Source organism: Dendrobates tinctorius, unplaced genomic scaffold (genome assembly GCF_039654945.1).
Source record: "Dendrobates tinctorius isolate UK_male_01 unplaced genomic scaffold, ASM3965494v1 ptg000214l, whole genome shotgun sequence".
Classification (NCBI taxonomy): Eukaryota; Metazoa; Chordata; class Amphibia; order Anura; family Dendrobatidae; genus Dendrobates; species Dendrobates tinctorius.
Genome location: NW_027361881.1, coordinates 4,550,755 through 4,566,967, shown reverse-complemented (window position 1 = coordinate 4,566,967; position 16,213 = coordinate 4,550,755). Strand labels below are relative to the sequence as shown.

At 48.6% G+C, this 16,213-nt stretch overlaps 1 protein-coding gene across 3 annotated transcripts in view; it reads right to left on the bottom strand.

Annotated features, from left to right (window-relative positions):
• ZC3H18 (zinc finger CCCH-type containing 18) overlaps window positions 1-16,213 on the bottom strand; it is a 90,377-nt gene that overhangs the window by 31,406 nt on the left and 42,758 nt on the right. For all 3 annotated transcript variants that reach the window (XM_073554931.1, XM_073554933.1, XM_073554932.1), the window contains exons 6-9: window positions 16,010-16,167; window positions 12,320-12,352; window positions 11,216-11,330; window positions 8,246-8,499 (exon numbers count right to left, since the gene is read on the bottom strand). In XM_073554931.1, coding sequence (XP_073411032.1) covers window positions 8,246-8,499; window positions 11,216-11,330; window positions 12,320-12,352; window positions 16,010-16,167 — 560 coding nt within the window. The remainder of the gene's footprint in view (window positions 1-8,245; window positions 8,500-11,215; window positions 11,331-12,319; window positions 12,353-16,009; window positions 16,168-16,213) is intronic.

The window sequence follows — 16,213 nt, the reverse complement described above, 5'->3', positions numbered from 1 at the left end:
GCCGATATGACTGAACGGAGAGACTCCATCTGGAAAGGTCTGATCCTGATGAATTTGTTCAGAAGCTTCAGGTCCAAAACAGGCCTGATAGACCCGTCCCTTTTTGGGAACCGCAGAACGGTTGGAATAGAACCCCTGAGCTCTTCCGTGTTCCGGCACTGGAACAATGACTCTGTTGTGCAGGAGCGACTTGATGGCTCCCAATAGAGCCCTTACCTGGGCATCCATCCTGGGAAGCCGGGAAAGAAAAAAAAAAAAAAAAACATCTTGGAGGGTGTCTGACAAATTCTATTTTGTAACCTGAGGACACCAATTCTTTTACCCATACGTCGTGAGCGATGTTGGCCCAGACGTGGCGAAAACAGAATAGGCGGCCGCCCACCTTGCTGGTGTCGTCTGGTAAAGACCTCGAGTCATTTGGCCGATGATCTTTAGGATCTGGGTCCCCTCGATCTGGCCTGTTGAGCAAGCATTTCCCTAATGGGTTGGCGCTACAGGAGACCTGCCGCTCCCTATCCTAGTTGGGGGGGCCCGAGGTGGCGGAATTGGCCCCGTAGTCCACCCGGAGTCTTTAAACGCATGACTCCGGACCGGTCTGCTATTCGGGTCCCGGACCAGGCTCAGGCTGCTTAGCGGCTGCCTCCTGACGAGTGCAGTCACGCTCGGCCTAGAATGGCCGGTGGCACTGGGAAAGGCCCGAAAACGTGCCTGAACCGGGTGACGAAAACCGGTTTAACCTTCTGTTGATGGAGAAAACCGCTCTTTTCTCCTGTGGAGTCGAAGATAAGTTGATCCAACTTTTCTCCAAATAGGCGGCCGCACTGATAAGGCAGGGAAGTCAAGGACTTCTTGGAAGTAGAAACGGCCAGCCATGTCCTCAACCATAGGGAGCGAGTGCAGACCCTGACGCCTCATATACTAAACGAGCTAGGCTCTCAAAAAGGCAGTCCGTGGGATCTTTAATCGACAAAACCCTAGGGACAGATAACAGGGTCTTAGTGGCCCGGCGTGAAACCGGAGGATCCACTATCGGGGATTCCATCCATTGTTTATGGAGGTCTGGAGCAAATGTATACCTCGTTTCGAGTGCCTTCTAACCCGAAAAAACGCCGGTCTGGACGTTCTCTGTGCCGCTGCACTATGTCCTCAAACTCAGGGTGAGAGGGAAAAATTCTGTGCGGCCGCTTCACTCGTTTACATGCCACTTTATGCCCCGTAGCCGCTGCGGGATCATCCTCAATCCCCAGGGTCTGATTGACGGCTTCTATGAGGCTGTCCACTGTTTACGTGACCCTGGAGTGTCCAGGTCAAGAGGCTCGTCTGAGTCGCAATCTGAGGTCTGCTTGCTATCAACCACTGGTGACGGGGAGCGAGAAGCAGAACTTAAGGATGCCAAAGGCACCAGATGGGCTGGGCAACACCGTGTGGATTCATTTCCCCCGGGTCTGCCTGGAGTGGGAGCGGCCCCTGCAGGCCGGAGCCTCCTGTGAGGTGGAGGTTCCCTCTAAAGGCGGCGAGACACTGTCCCTGCCCCTATCTGGGGCTTGAAGGGATTCTATTGCTCTCGTAAGCGACGCCATGTACTGTGACAGTGATCGGACCCAATCCGGGGGATTTGACATATTGGTCGCGGTCGCAGGGGAGGGCTCCTGGGCGCGTTTGGATTCTCAGGCTTCGCATAAACGCTTGCTCTGCGCCCGCGGAAACGCAGCCCGACAAGAGATGCATGCAGCGTAAAAGAACGCGCGTCTTTGCTTTTTTCGGACATGCTGTATCTGTCCACTGCTGGGGATATGGGGAAGAGGTAGCCCCTCGTTTTTCCCTATAGCGTGGCCTCTCGGGCAGCACTTACCCCAGTCCTGCGCCCCCCCCGACCTGGATGCTTCCTTTAAATCGCGCACCAGACATATGTGGGCACCTTGGCCTGTAAAAACCGCTCTAGGGGCGGCACTTCCGCTTTGTGGCCTAGCCCGTGTTCCGAAGCCAGGGCCTCGATTTTACCGCCGCCCAGTGCGGGGGGGGGCTGCCAGAAGTGACGCGCGGCCCTGAGGGTGCAACTTCCGGCCGCGGCTTAGCTCCGGCTGAAGCCGCGGGCTCAATTTTTCCCTTACCCGACCGGGGGGGGGGGGGGGGACGGTACCAAAAAATGGCGCTTAACGGCGCGGCGTTCCTCTAGGCTGCCGCCTGACAATCCAGCCCTTCTCTTGCAGAGTTAGTGGTCGCCGAGCTGTGGGCTCCAGCCCGAAATCTTCGCGGGAGCCCTCCCCGACCCTCTCCTCACTGATGATCCTCTCAGTCCGCAGGTATGTGAGGGGGTCTTTGATAAAAAATAGGATGATGCAGGCACCCTAACTCCATCTAACCCCTTCAGGGGTGAGGAGAGGGACCGTCCGCACTAGTCTTGTGCCTCTGTGCAAGCCCATGGTTTCAATACCTAGGGGTGGACAGGGCTAAGTCTGGCATAATGTCCCACGTCGCGGGAAAGGTTACGTGGAGGGATACTTGCACATGCTCGCCCGTTGATGGTTTAGGGAAATCGGATCCTTTCAATAGGATGCGTTGCCCCTGTCTAATCTTCATAAAATAACAAATAAAAATAGAAGTCTGGGGAAAAGTCCCAGATATGTCCCTTGGTGCGGGAAAGTATACACGGAGGCGATACTCAACGCGTGCTCGCCCGTTGATAGTTTGGGGAGATCGGACCCTTTCAATAGGATCCTTCGCCCCTGTCTCCTCTTCATAGTAAACTAGAAAAAAATAGTCTGGAGAGATCCAGACTGTGTGTGCCTCCATAGGACACTAAGCAAAAAACTGATTTCCGCCCGCAATAGGGGCGAGGGTGTATACTGCGGAGGAGGAGCAAACCTCTTTTTTTCACTTAGTGTCAGCCTCCTAGCGGCAGAAGCATACACCCCACAGTATCTGTGTCCCCCAATGAGACGAAGGAGAGAAAACAATCGATCACACGACCAATAAGTCAACAAACGACAGCTCAGCCGACCCCAGGGCAAGCAACTGATTGCTCACTTATCAGTCCAACAGCCACATAGCCGACTGATCGTTTGAAAAAAAAACCCTAAATAAATAATTGTGTCAACATTAGATCCAAGGAATCAGTAAAGGTTTGGAGGGGATCAGACGGCCCCGAGATGCCCAACCGGCAGCAGAACAAAATCATCATCTGTAAACCAGCAGTGTACAGTTACGACGAGGCTGCAACCCAGGACCATGTGCTATACATTTGTGTCAAATGGTGCCAAGCATGCTAATATATACGTTTTTGGGTTTTTTATGTATAACAACTGTACAAAAAACGTGACATTTGAAGCTTCTCCTCCCATAGAAAAGCAAAAAGAAGAAAATGTCAGAGTGTAACCAGAACTATAAGAGACGCTACATAATACAGGAATTTCATACACGGAGGAAACGCCGCACAGAAATCAGTACGAGGAAAGCGCCATCAGCTTTACCAGCGCACGGGTAACGCGCCATCGGCTTTACAGCGCACGAGACAAGCACCATCGGCTTTACCAGCGCACGAGGAACGCGCCATCGGCTTTACCAGCGCACGAGGAAAGCACCATCGGCTTTACCAGCGCACGGGTAACGCGCCATCAGCTTTACCAGTGCACAAGGAAAGCGCCATTGGCTTTACCAGGGCACGAAGAAAGCACCATCGGCTTTACCAGTGCACAGGGAACGCGCCATTGGCTTTACCAGCGCACGAGGAAAGCGCCATCAGCTTTACCAGTGCACAGGGAAAGCACCATTGGCTTTACCAGCGCACGGGTAACGCGCCATCGGCTTTACCAGCGCACGAGGAAAGCACCATCGGCTTTACCAGCGCACGAGGAAAGCGCCATCAGCTTTACCAGTGCACAGGGAAAGCACCATCGGCTTTACCAGCGCACGGGTAACGCGCCATCGGCTTTACCAGCGCACGAGGAAAGCACCATCGGCTTTACCAGCGCACGAGGAAAGCGCCATCAGCTTTACCAGTGCACAGGGAAAGCACCATCGGCTTTACCAGCGCACGGGTAACGCGCCATCGGCTTTACCAGCGCACGAGGAAAGCACCATCGGCTTTACCAGCGCACGAGGAAAGCGCCATCAGCTTTACCAGTGTACAGGGAAAGCACCATCGGCTTTACCAGCGCACGGGTAACGCGCCATCGGCTTTACCAGCGCACGAGGAAAGCACCATCGGCTTTACCAGCGCACGAGGAACGCGCCATCGGCTTTACCAGCGCACAGGGAACGTGCCATCGACTTTACCAGCGCACCAGGGAACGCGCCATCGGCTTTACCAGCGCACGAGGAAAGCACCATCGGCTTTACCAGCGCACGAGGAAAGCGCCATCAGCTTTACCAGTGCACAGGGAAAGCACCATCGGCTTTACCAGCGCACGGGTAACACGCCATCGGCTTTACCAGCGCACGAGGAACGCGCCATCGGCTTTACCAGCGCACGAGGAAAGCACCATCGGCTTTACCAGCGCACGGGTAACGCGCCATCAGCTTTACCAGTGCACAAGGAAAGCGCCATTGGCTTTACCAGGGCACGAAGAAAGCACCATCGGCTTTACCAGTGCACAGGGAACGCGCCATTGGCTTTACCAGCGCACGAGGAAAGCGCCATCAGCTTTACCAGTGCACAGGGAAAGCGACATTGGCTTTACCAGCGCACGGGTAACGCGCCATCGGCTTTACCAGCGCACGGGTAACGCGCCATCGGCTTTACCAGCGCACGAGGAAAGCACCATCGGCTTTACCAGAGCACGAGGAAAGCGCCATCAGCTTTACCAGTGCACAGGGAAAGCACCATCGGCTTTACCAGCGCATGGGTAACGCGCCATCGGCTTTACCAGCGCACGAGGAAAGCACCATCGGCTTTACCAGCGCACGAGGAAAGCGCCATCAGCTTTACCAGTGCACAGGGAAAGCACCATCGGCTTTACCAGCGCACGGGTAACGCGCCATCGGCTTTACCAGCGCACGAGGAAAGCACCATCGGCTTTACCAGCGCACGGGGAACGCGCCATCGGCTTTACCAGCGCACAGGGAACGCGCCATCGGCTTTACCAGCGCACCAGGGAACGCGCCATCGGCTTTACCAGCGCACCAGGAAAGCGCCATCGGCTTTACCAGCGCACGGGGAACGCGCCATCGGCTTTACCAGCGCACGGGGAACGCGCCATCGGCTTTACCAGTGCACGGGGAACGCGCCATCGGCTTTACCAGCGCACGAGAAAAGCGCCATCGGCTTTACCAGCGCACGGGGAACGCGCCATCAGCTTTACAAGCGCTCAAGGAAAGCACCATCAGCTTTACAAGCGCTCAAGGAAAGCGCCATCAGCTTTACCAACGCACGGGGAAAGCGCCATCGGCTTTACCAGCGCACGGGGAAAGCGCCATCGGCTTTACCAGCGCACGGGGAACGGCAGCCCAATGTTTAACTTTAATAAGCGAGGCCGGGTCTCTCCCCACCACACCAAATACTACATAATGCAGAGACGTCTGCTAAAAGGGGTTCAGAATAAATTGGCAGGCACAGGAGGGTGGGTTTGGGGACTGCAGACCCCCTAATACATGGCTGTTGCACTAGTAATGTAAAAATATGATTACTATATTCCCTTTATGAACACTCAAGTGCACACCTGAAAATGAATACTTTAGACCAGCGGCATAGTGGAGCGTCAGCCCAAACAGTGCACTTCCAACACCGCACACAGAAGCAGCTTTGACTTTTGCAGCATCAGAGGAACATAGCTGAAGAGTAAAGAGCTTGTAAGCGCTGCGCTCCTTACCTGGCCGACAGACCAGCCGCCTCTGCAAATAATAAAAAAAAAACCATTCCTCCGCTCTTGACAGCAGAGAGGATTTTTGCTTTTTTTTTCCTCAAGAACTTTACAATTTTACCCCATTTAAAAAAAAAAATTAAAAAAAATCCAGTTTAAGAATCACAATCAGCCTGCCTGCTGACTGTTTCTGTGCAAGATTAAATACATATCTAAAGAACTCCAGTCTGGGAAGAAGAGAGGGCTCAGCGGATTAGCAGATGAATACCATGAAAGCTTCAATAGATGTTAGGTAATGTGTATCTGACTTGTGACTGTGATGGAGAGGGGGAAACAAAGAGAAAAAACAAGCCGGGCAGGTCGTAAACTCCTGTCAAATAAAGAATAAAGCACACGTGCGGAGGGGGAACCACGCACTGAAAGAGGCAGTGTCACAAAGAGCAGGTAAACCAGAGGAAAGTACAAGGGCCGGCTGATGCACGGCTTGGGAAAGTTTCCTGTAAGCTCCTTTAGCCTCATTACAACCAAGTTTACGACTGAAAATAGAAAAGAAAAAAGTAAAAACCAAGAGGGAGCCCGAGGCGCTGATCCACCTCAGTACAGAGAAGCTCTACACAGCTCGCTGCAAGCATACGACAGGAGCGCTCCGCGGTGTTAAAGGGAAGGTGCCATCAACCCCTGCCATCTTTTATTTTTGCGCTTTCATTTTTTTCCTACCCAAGAGTCATAACCATTGTACTGTGGACATTGACGTGTGAGGCCTCTTTATAGCCTCAGCTGTGTTTTCGAACGAGACCAGTCATCTTAATACACCATCATGACCGAAAGTGTCGGCACCTTTGAATTTGTTACAAAAATGAAGTATTTTCCCAGAAAATTATTGCAATTACCCATGTTTTATTATACACGTTTATTTCCTTTGTGTGTATTGGAACAACACAAAAAAAACAAACAGAAAAAAGCAAATTGGACATAATTTCACACAAAACCCCCAAAAATGGGTCTCACAAAATTCTTGGCACCTTTTCAAAAGTGGATAAATAACTGTTTCCAGCATGTGCTGCTCGTTCACACTCACCTGTGGCAAGTAACAGGTGTGGGCAATATGGAAATTACACCTTAAACCAGATAAAAAGGGGAGAAGTTGACTCCACCTTTGCATTGTGTGTCTGTGCTTGCTGCACTAAGCATGGAAAAAAGAAAGAGAACTGTCTGAGGACTTGAGAACCAAAATGGTTGAAAAATCTCAAAAATCTCAAGGTTACAAAGTTCATCTACAGAGATCTTGATGCTCCTTTGTCCACAGTGTGCAACATAATCAAGAAGTTTACAACCCATGGCACTGTAGCTAATCTCTATGGACTTGGACGGCAGAGAAAAATTGATGAAAGGTTGCAATACAGGATAGTCCGGGATGGTGGGTAAGCAACAACCAAGGTCAAAAGAAATCCAAGCAGTCCTGCAGGCTCAGGGTGCATCAGTATCAGTGTGGACTATTCGTCCACATGTGAATGAGAGTAAACGCTAAGGCACGAGACCCCGGAGGACCCCACTGATGGCAGAGAGACATAAAGCCAGACTGATGTTTGCCAAAACGTACAAAATAAGCTAAAATCCTTCTGGGATAGCATCTTGTGAACAGATGAGAAGACAGAGCTTTTTGGTAAAGCACATCATTCTACTGTATACCGAAAACTGAATGTGGCCTACAAAGAAAATAACACAGTACCTACAGTTAGGTATGGTGGAGGGTCACAGATGTTCTGGTGTTGTTTTGCTGCCTCTGGCACCGGGTGCATTGACTGTGTGCAAGGCATCATGAAATGTGAAGGTTACCAAAGGATTTCGGGTGGCAATGTAAGTCCTTTTTTGGAGTTTTGTGTAAAATTAAGTCTAATTTGCCATTTTTTCCCCTCTTTTTTGTGTTGTTCCAATACATAGAGGAAATAAACCAGAGTAGAACAAAACGTGTAATTGTAATAATTTTCTTGGAGATATACTTAATTTTCTGGAACAATTTCAAGGATGTCAACACTTTTGTCATGACTGTGTAATGTACTGAAAAACAGCAAAAAAAATTAAAAAAAAAAATCGTAAGTGGGGTGAAATTAAAGAAAAACAATCGAGATTTCACCCTATATGGTTTGTTTTCCTTGCCTTTAAATCAGTCAGTTGACATTTTCTGAGAGCTAGAACTATTTTTCGGAGTTGTACTCAGGACTTGTTATATTTTTGCCTTTTGAGATGTATTTTTTTTTATACCATTTAGGTGTCAATACGACTTGATGATCTCCATTTATTACATTTCTTGGGGGGATGTAAAATTGTCATCTTTGCCAGGTGGCTCCTTGTTGGCACACACCAGATTAAGAGCCCAGCAGTCTAGTCTGTAAATGCAGCTCCGCACCTGGCAGCACAAATGAATCTGGCAGGAGACGACCACTAACCTCGGCAGCAGTGGAGACTTTGTCCTCGCTTTGTCCTTTTCCTTGTCTTTTTCTTTCTGCCGCTCCTTCTCGTCCCTTTTGCTTCGATCTCTCTCCCATTCATCTTTTCGCTTCTGCCGATCCTTCTCTCGCTCCCGTTCTCTATCGCGCTCTCTTTCTCGTTGGCGGCGACGCTCTCGATCTATGTCCCTCTCGCGGTCTCTGTCTCGTTGTCTGTCTCTGTCCCTATCACGATCTCGCTCCCGCTCTCTTTCCTGCATAAAAAGCAAAAAAATAAGTATAAAGAGATCAGAGTGCAAAAAGCCATCTACATCAAGAGACTGCAAAAGTCAGCGGCTCAGGAAAGCAAGGAAGCAATCTGCCTCATGTACAGTGACTGCCCAGTAGAATAGAGAATGCAGCTCTGGAGTATAAAACAGGATGTAACTCAGGATCAGTAATGTAATGTATGTACACAGTGACTGCACCAGCAGAATAGTGAGTGCAGCTCTGGAGTATAATACAGGATGTAACTCAGGATCAGTAATATAATGTATGTACACAGTGACTGCACCAGCAGAATAGTGAGTGCAGCTCTGGAGTATAATGCAGGATGTAACTCAGGATCAGTAATGTAATGTATGTACACAGTGACTGCACCAGCAGAATAGTGAGTGCAGCTCTGGAGTATAATACAGGATGTAACTCAGGATCAGTAATGTAATGTATGTATACAGTGACTGCACCAGCAGAATAGTGAGTGCAGCTCTGGAGTATAATACAGGATGTAACTCAGGATCAGTAATGTAATGTATGTACACAGTGACTGCACCAGCAGAATAGTGAGTGCAGCTCTGGAGTATAATACAGGATGTAACTCAGGATCAGTAATGTAATGTATGTACACAGTGACTGCACCAGCAGAATAGTAAGTGCAGCTCTGGAGTATAAAACAGGATGTAACTCAGGATCAGTAATATAATGTATGTACACAGTGACTGCACCAGCAGAATAGTGAGTGCAGCTCGGGAGTATAATACAGGAGGTAACTCAGGATCAGTAATGTATGTACACAGTGACTGCCCAGTAGAATAGAGAATGCAGCTCTGGAGTATAATACAGGAGGTAACTCAGGATCAGTAATGTAATGTATGTACACAGTGACTGCACCAGCAGAATAGTGAGTGCAGCTCTGGAGTATAATACAGGAGGTAACTCAGGATCAGTAATGTATGTACACAGTGACTGCCCAGTAGAATAGAGAAGGCAGCTCTGGAGTATAATACAGGAGGTAACTCAGGATCAGTAATATAATGTATGTACACAGTGACTGCACCAGCAGAATAGTAAGTGCAGCTCTGGAGTATAATGCAGGATGTAACTCAGGATCAGTAGTGTAATGTATGTACACAGTGACTGCACCAGCAGAATAGTGAGTGCAGCTCTGGGGTATAATACAGGAGGTAACTCAGGATCAGTAATGTAATGTATGTACACAGTGACTGCACCAGCAGAATAGTGAGTGCAGCTCTGGAGTATAATACAGGATGTAACTCAGGATCAATAATGTAATGTATGTACACAGTGACTGCACCAGCAGAAAAGTGATTGCAGCTCTGTGGTATAATACAGGAGGTAACTCAGGATCAGTAATGTAATGTATGTACACAGTGACTGCCCAGTAGAATAGAGAATGCAGCTCTGGAGTATAATACAGGAGGTAACTCAGGATCAGTAATGTAATGTATGTACACAGTGACTGCACCAGCAGAATAGTGAGTGCAGCTCTGGAGTATAATACAGGATGTAACTCAGGATCAATAATGTAATGTATGTACACAGTGACTGCACCAGCAGAAAAGTGAGTGCAGCTCTGTGGTATAATACAGGAGGTAACTCAGGATCAGTAATGTAATGTATGTACACAGTGACTGTACAGCAGAATAGTGAGTGCAGCTCTGGGGTATAATACAGGATGTAAATCAGGATCAGTAATGTAATGTATGTACACAGTGTTTGCACCAGCAGAATAGTGAGCGCAGCTCTGCAGTATAATACAGGAAGGTAACTCAGGATCAGTAATGTAATGTATGTACACAGTGACTGCCCAGTAGAATAGTGAGTGCAGCTCTGGAGTATAATACATGATGTAACTCAGGATCAGTAATGTAATGTATGTACACAGTGACTGCACCAGCAGAATAGCGAGTGCAGCTCTGGAGTATAAAACAGGATGTAGCTCAGGATCAGTAATGTATGTACACAGTGACTGGACCAGCAGAATAGTGAGTGCAGCTCTGGGGTAAAGTACAGGATATAACTCGGGATCAGTAATGTAATGTATGTACACAGTGACTGCACCAGCAGAATAGTGAGTGCTGCTCTGGGGTATAATACAGGAGGTAACTCAGGATCAGTAATGTAATGAACACAGTGACTGCACCAGCAGAATAGTGAGTGCAGCTCTGGGGTATAATACAGGAGGTAACTCAGGATCAGTAATGTAATGTATGTACACAGTGACTGCAGCAGCAGAATAGTGAGTGCAGCTCTGGGGTATAATACAGGATGTAACTCAGGATCAGTAATGTAATGTATGTACACAGTGACTGCACCAGCAGAATAGTGAGTGCAGCTCTGGGGTATAATACAGGAGGTAACTCAGGATCAGTAATGTAATGTATGTACACAGTGACTGCACCAGCAGAATAGTGAGTGCAGCTCTGGGGTATAATACAGGAGGTAACTCAGGATCAGTAATGTAATGTATGTACACAGTGACTGCACCAGCAGAATAGTGAGTGCAGCTCTGGAGCATAATACAGGATGTAAATCAGGATCAGTAATGTAATGTATGTACACAGTGACTGCACCAGCAGACTAGTGAGTGCAGCTCTGGAGCATAATACAGGATGTAAATCAGGATCAGTGCATAGAGATGAGAGAAGAGTGACTGCAGAGGATTGTTGCAGCCACTTTGCTGTTACGTACTCTATAGCGATACGGCTCTGCCTCTGTGTACTGTACACGGAAGTTTTCATACTGCCCGCCACGCCAGTATCTCTCCATGTCCAGGTCATAGTAGGGATCAGCAAAGGGATCGGGGCTGAAACAAAAACAATAATAGACAGAACAGTTAAGGAAATGTAAAGCAATGTACATTACAAGAAGAGGTTCAGCCCACGGCACATGTCGTGTCATCAGCACAAAATAAAACTGTAAAATGGTCACGAGGTGTAAACAAAACAGTCTAAGCATTTCCTCCATGTGTCCCTGTGGAAAGTTTTTGACCCTCGGCTATTTACAAATGCCTCCTGGTCCATAAAATAATATGGCTTCTACAAGAAGATGCAAAAAATAGACATCATCATAAAAGGATTTATACGGTGTCCCATGCTGATAAACAGCTGTAAAGAGGCAGTGACTGGATGCCGTAGACGACGGTGGAAGTTTACTCCACACCCTCTATAGTAAATCCACGTGGTTAAAGCTCTGGGTAATTTCCAAATCCTAAACATTGTACGTCAGAGGTCTGGTGAGTGCAAACCAAGCGTAGGATCTTGCCTGTGTGAACTGCGGCTAACAAGTCCAACACTCAGAGGCCATGTGGATGCACAGTCTGCAGTGCGGGGGCTTCACAGAAGGATTACCCCCCCCCCCCTTGAATGTGACCAAAAAGGAACCATTTCGCAACTTTTTCTCCATATCCGGCCACTCTGAGAAGCGGGAAGAACTTGTCTCTAAGTAGAAAGGTCAAGAACGCCCAAATTTATCATGCTTTGCACCCCTGAAGTGCCTGAGTTACGATAGATGTGGGCGCCAGACCCGGAGCGTCGCACATATCTTGTCGCGGTGCACGCCTCTTACTCCATCAAGATGCCAGTCTTCAGGAGTCAGGTCTGGACACTGCTCTCAGCAGCAAACAATTTGGAAAGCATCTGGTGGGGGTCTCTGTATCCGGCCCCCCACGATCTGTGGCATCTGTATCAGCAGCCACGCACATCAGAGTAAAGACGGCTGACACCATTGATATCGGCTTATAGGTGTAAGTATATAGCGGTCCATGTAGCTATGTTACTGACAGCAGCCACTTACCCTTGTGTCACAGTTTCTCGAAATTCTACTTCTCTGGAAAAGAAAAAAATAAAGATTAAAATATAGAAATATGTAATATTTTATCTTTTATATATGTGCACTACAAGTACCAGCAGCAGCTTGTGGGTAGAAGCGTGGTCGGTTCTTGTTACTGAGCCCCGTCACCTTACAGATTATTGGAGGGTAATGCGGCCATGTAAACAGGAATCTTATGTTACGGACCTTAATAAGATAAACATATACTGAACCCAGACACGGCGCCACGTGTGAGCGCAGATCGTCTGTAGACACAGGACATTACTTGTCCTTTCAGAGAAAACAAAGAAAAGTTTATGTGAGATGAGAATCCTGGATTGTCCGTCACACTGATGTGTTTGGGTCGTTATTCCCATGGTTAACAGCATAACTGCAGAGATCCCCTCCAGGACCTAAGAGCAGTAATGTGCGGCAAGGACACAAAGTGGAGAAAACTTCAAGAAACACTACCGGGTCCTCCAGCGACATTCGAATGGTAATTAGCCAATGGTCCGAGTCAGCAGATTCCAGCAGCCGCACCAGGAACCTGTGAACTTTCTTGGCCGGCATCCGATGCATTTATGGCGTCTACAAGGCCCCCTGAGACGACATGACCTCATGTGGGCACGTAAACGCCAAAATGTTGGCCTCCAAGCGTCAATTGGGACAGCTGACAGGTCCCCAGCGCGGCTGCCACAAAATACCCATGTGGACACTGCACTGGGGTCCTGCAGACCTTTTTTCTCTTATCAATGGCAGCTTCACCATTTTTTTTTTCTTATTCAAAATTTTATTGTTTTATAACACACAAAGAAAACAAACATAACAGGTTCAAAAGAACACACCATACGGAATAGTAACTACAGAAATAGAGAATTGTGTAGTAACATGAAAACAAACAACCCTATCAACAGGAGTCTGCAAAAGACAATTCAACCTGTTACACTAAATAACAAGAGGAGGAGAAAAATAGGGACCGTGAGGACGAATCACTAAGGCAGACAGAGCATGAATACCGGCACATTAAAAATCGTAAAAGGGTAAGATAGCAATTATCTTAGCATATTTTGGTACATTGATGAGGATAAGAAGGATTCCCAATGAAACCATTTTGCAGCCACTTTGTTAGCTGCCTAGGGTCACAGGACTTCCAGTGTCCTGGAATTACCACCTTAGCAGCCTGAAGAAGGTGCCTCAGTAACGATTTCTTAAAGGCATTCCTAGGTATGGGAAACATAAATAGTAGAATTGCTTCCGGGCTTTTAGGGATTGACACTCCCCTCTCAGAAGGCCGCGCCCGCCCGCCATACATGCGACATCGAACCCACATGGGCCCCACATCACCAGCACAAGTTGAATACTCCCGGGAACCATTTATGTAAGACAAAAGGAACACGACACCATCTAGATACTATTTTATAACTGGTTTCCTGAGCTTTAGTGGCTACATTAGATTTATGAGATGGACACATTTATACCATTGTTCTCTTGTAAAGGTTTGATGGAGCTCCCTTTCCCATACCTTACAAAAAGGGGGAAGCATATCCGGATCACTATCTAATAGAAGCTTATAGATACCGGAAATTGCATGCGCAGAATTAGTGGGAGCCATACACAGGGACGCAAACGAAGAAAGGGGGCGCACCCATTCTAAACGAATGGCAAATGTAGAGAAAAAAGGCCCTAGTTGAATATTTTCAAAAGAATATCTCGCTTTCGGTGGACGATCACCTAAAATTGCTGAGAGGGGATGCAATACACCCTGAGGGGCCACAGTATAAAGATGCAAGGGGTTTTTCTTGGAGCTACCCAGAAAAAGACTTGAGGAGACACCGGACGGAAATTTTGGGTTATCTGTTATTGGGGTCAGTCAAGGGGAGTGGGGAGAAGACGTCGGGGGTTGCATCAGACTAGTCATCCAAGATGCATAGTCCCTGACTGGTTCCCTTTAATCGGAGGAGGTTCCTGCCTGTTTCTCTCCTCTCGGCCTTCTGCTCATGTGAGATGCCACTCTGGATTATAGCTCTATTCTGGATACACGTTCCAGATGATAAAACTTTATTACGGAACTATAAATTGCCAGATTATGATAATAAAACAATGAACTTTTATTTTCATTGCTTTGGTTCTATGCAAGAATTCATCGGCATCTTAAATATCCGAGGGCAATGGGAAAAAGAGACCACAACGGGGGAAAAAAAAAAAAACGGGAAAAAGAGACCAAACTGATGATTTATAAAGAATAAGTGAATAGAAAACAAAAAGGACAGTGTAGAAAGAATCCGTGGCACATATGGTGGGACATACACACCCAGATACATGGCACATACAGTGGGACATGCGCACCCAGTTACGCGGCACATGCGCAACCAGTTACGTGGCACATAAGGTGGGACATACGCAACCAGTTACGCAGCACATACGGTGGGACATGTGCAACCAGTTACGTGGCACATAAGGTGGGACATATGCAACCAGTTACGCAGCACATACGGTGGGACATGCGCAACCAGTTACGCGGCACATAAGGTGGGACATACGCAACCAGTTACGCGGCACATACGCAACCAGTTACGTGGCACATAAGGTGGGACATACGTAACCAGTTACGCGGCACATACGGTGGAGCATGCGCAACCAGTTACGCGGCACATAAGGTGGGACATACGCAACCAGTTACGTGGCACATACGGTGGGACATGCGCAACCAGTTACGTGGCACATACGGTGGGACATGCGCAACCAGTTACGTGGCACATACGGTGGGACATGCGCAACCAGTTACGTGGCACATACGGTGGGACATGCGCAACCAGTTACGTGGCACATACGGTGGGACATGCGCAACCAGTTACGTGGCACATACGGTGGGACATGCGCAACCAGTTACGTGGCACATACGGTGGGACATGCGCAACCAGTTACGTGGCACATACGGTGGGACATGCGCAACCAGTTACGTGGCACATACGGTGGGACATGCGCAACCAGTTACGTGGCACATACGGTGGGACATGCGCAACCAGTTACGCGGCACATACGGTGGGACATGCGCACCCAGTTACGCGGCACATGCGCAACCAGTTACGTGGCACATACGGTGGGACACGCACAACCAGTTACACGGCACATACGGTGGGACACGCGCAACCAGTTACACGGCACATACGGTGGGACACGCACAACCAGTTACACGGCACATACGGTGGGACATGCGCAACCAGTTACGCTGCACATACGGTGAGACACGCGTAACCAGTTACGCGGCACATACGGTTGGACATGCGCAACCAGTTACGCGGCACATACGGTGGGACACGCGCAACCAGCTACGTGGCACATACGGTGGGACACGCGCAACCAGTTACGCGGCACATACGGTGGGACATGCGCAACCAGTTACGCGGCACATACGGTGGGACATGCGGAACAAGTTACGCGGCACATACGGTGGGACATGCGCAAACAGTTACGCGGTACATACGGTGGGATATGCGCAACCAGTTACGCGGCACATACGGTGGGACATGCGCAACCAGTTACGCGGCACATACGGTGGGACATGCGCAACCAGTTACGCGGCACATACGGTGGGACATGCGCAACCAGTTACACGGCACATACGGTGGGACATGCGCAACCAGTTACGCGGCACATACGGTGGGACATACGCACCCAGTTTCACGGACTTCTCTAGTGATCCGATAATTCCAGTCCCGTAAATAGTCGTTCTCCTTATCAAACTCCCTCTCGTCTTCCCCGATGGTGACGGTGAGACGCTTCTCCTCAAAGTCGGGCTCCTGCTCTTTTCTCATTGTGGCTTTCTTCAACACCTAAAACACAGATAAATATTAAAAAAAAAATAAACATTTTTAAGGG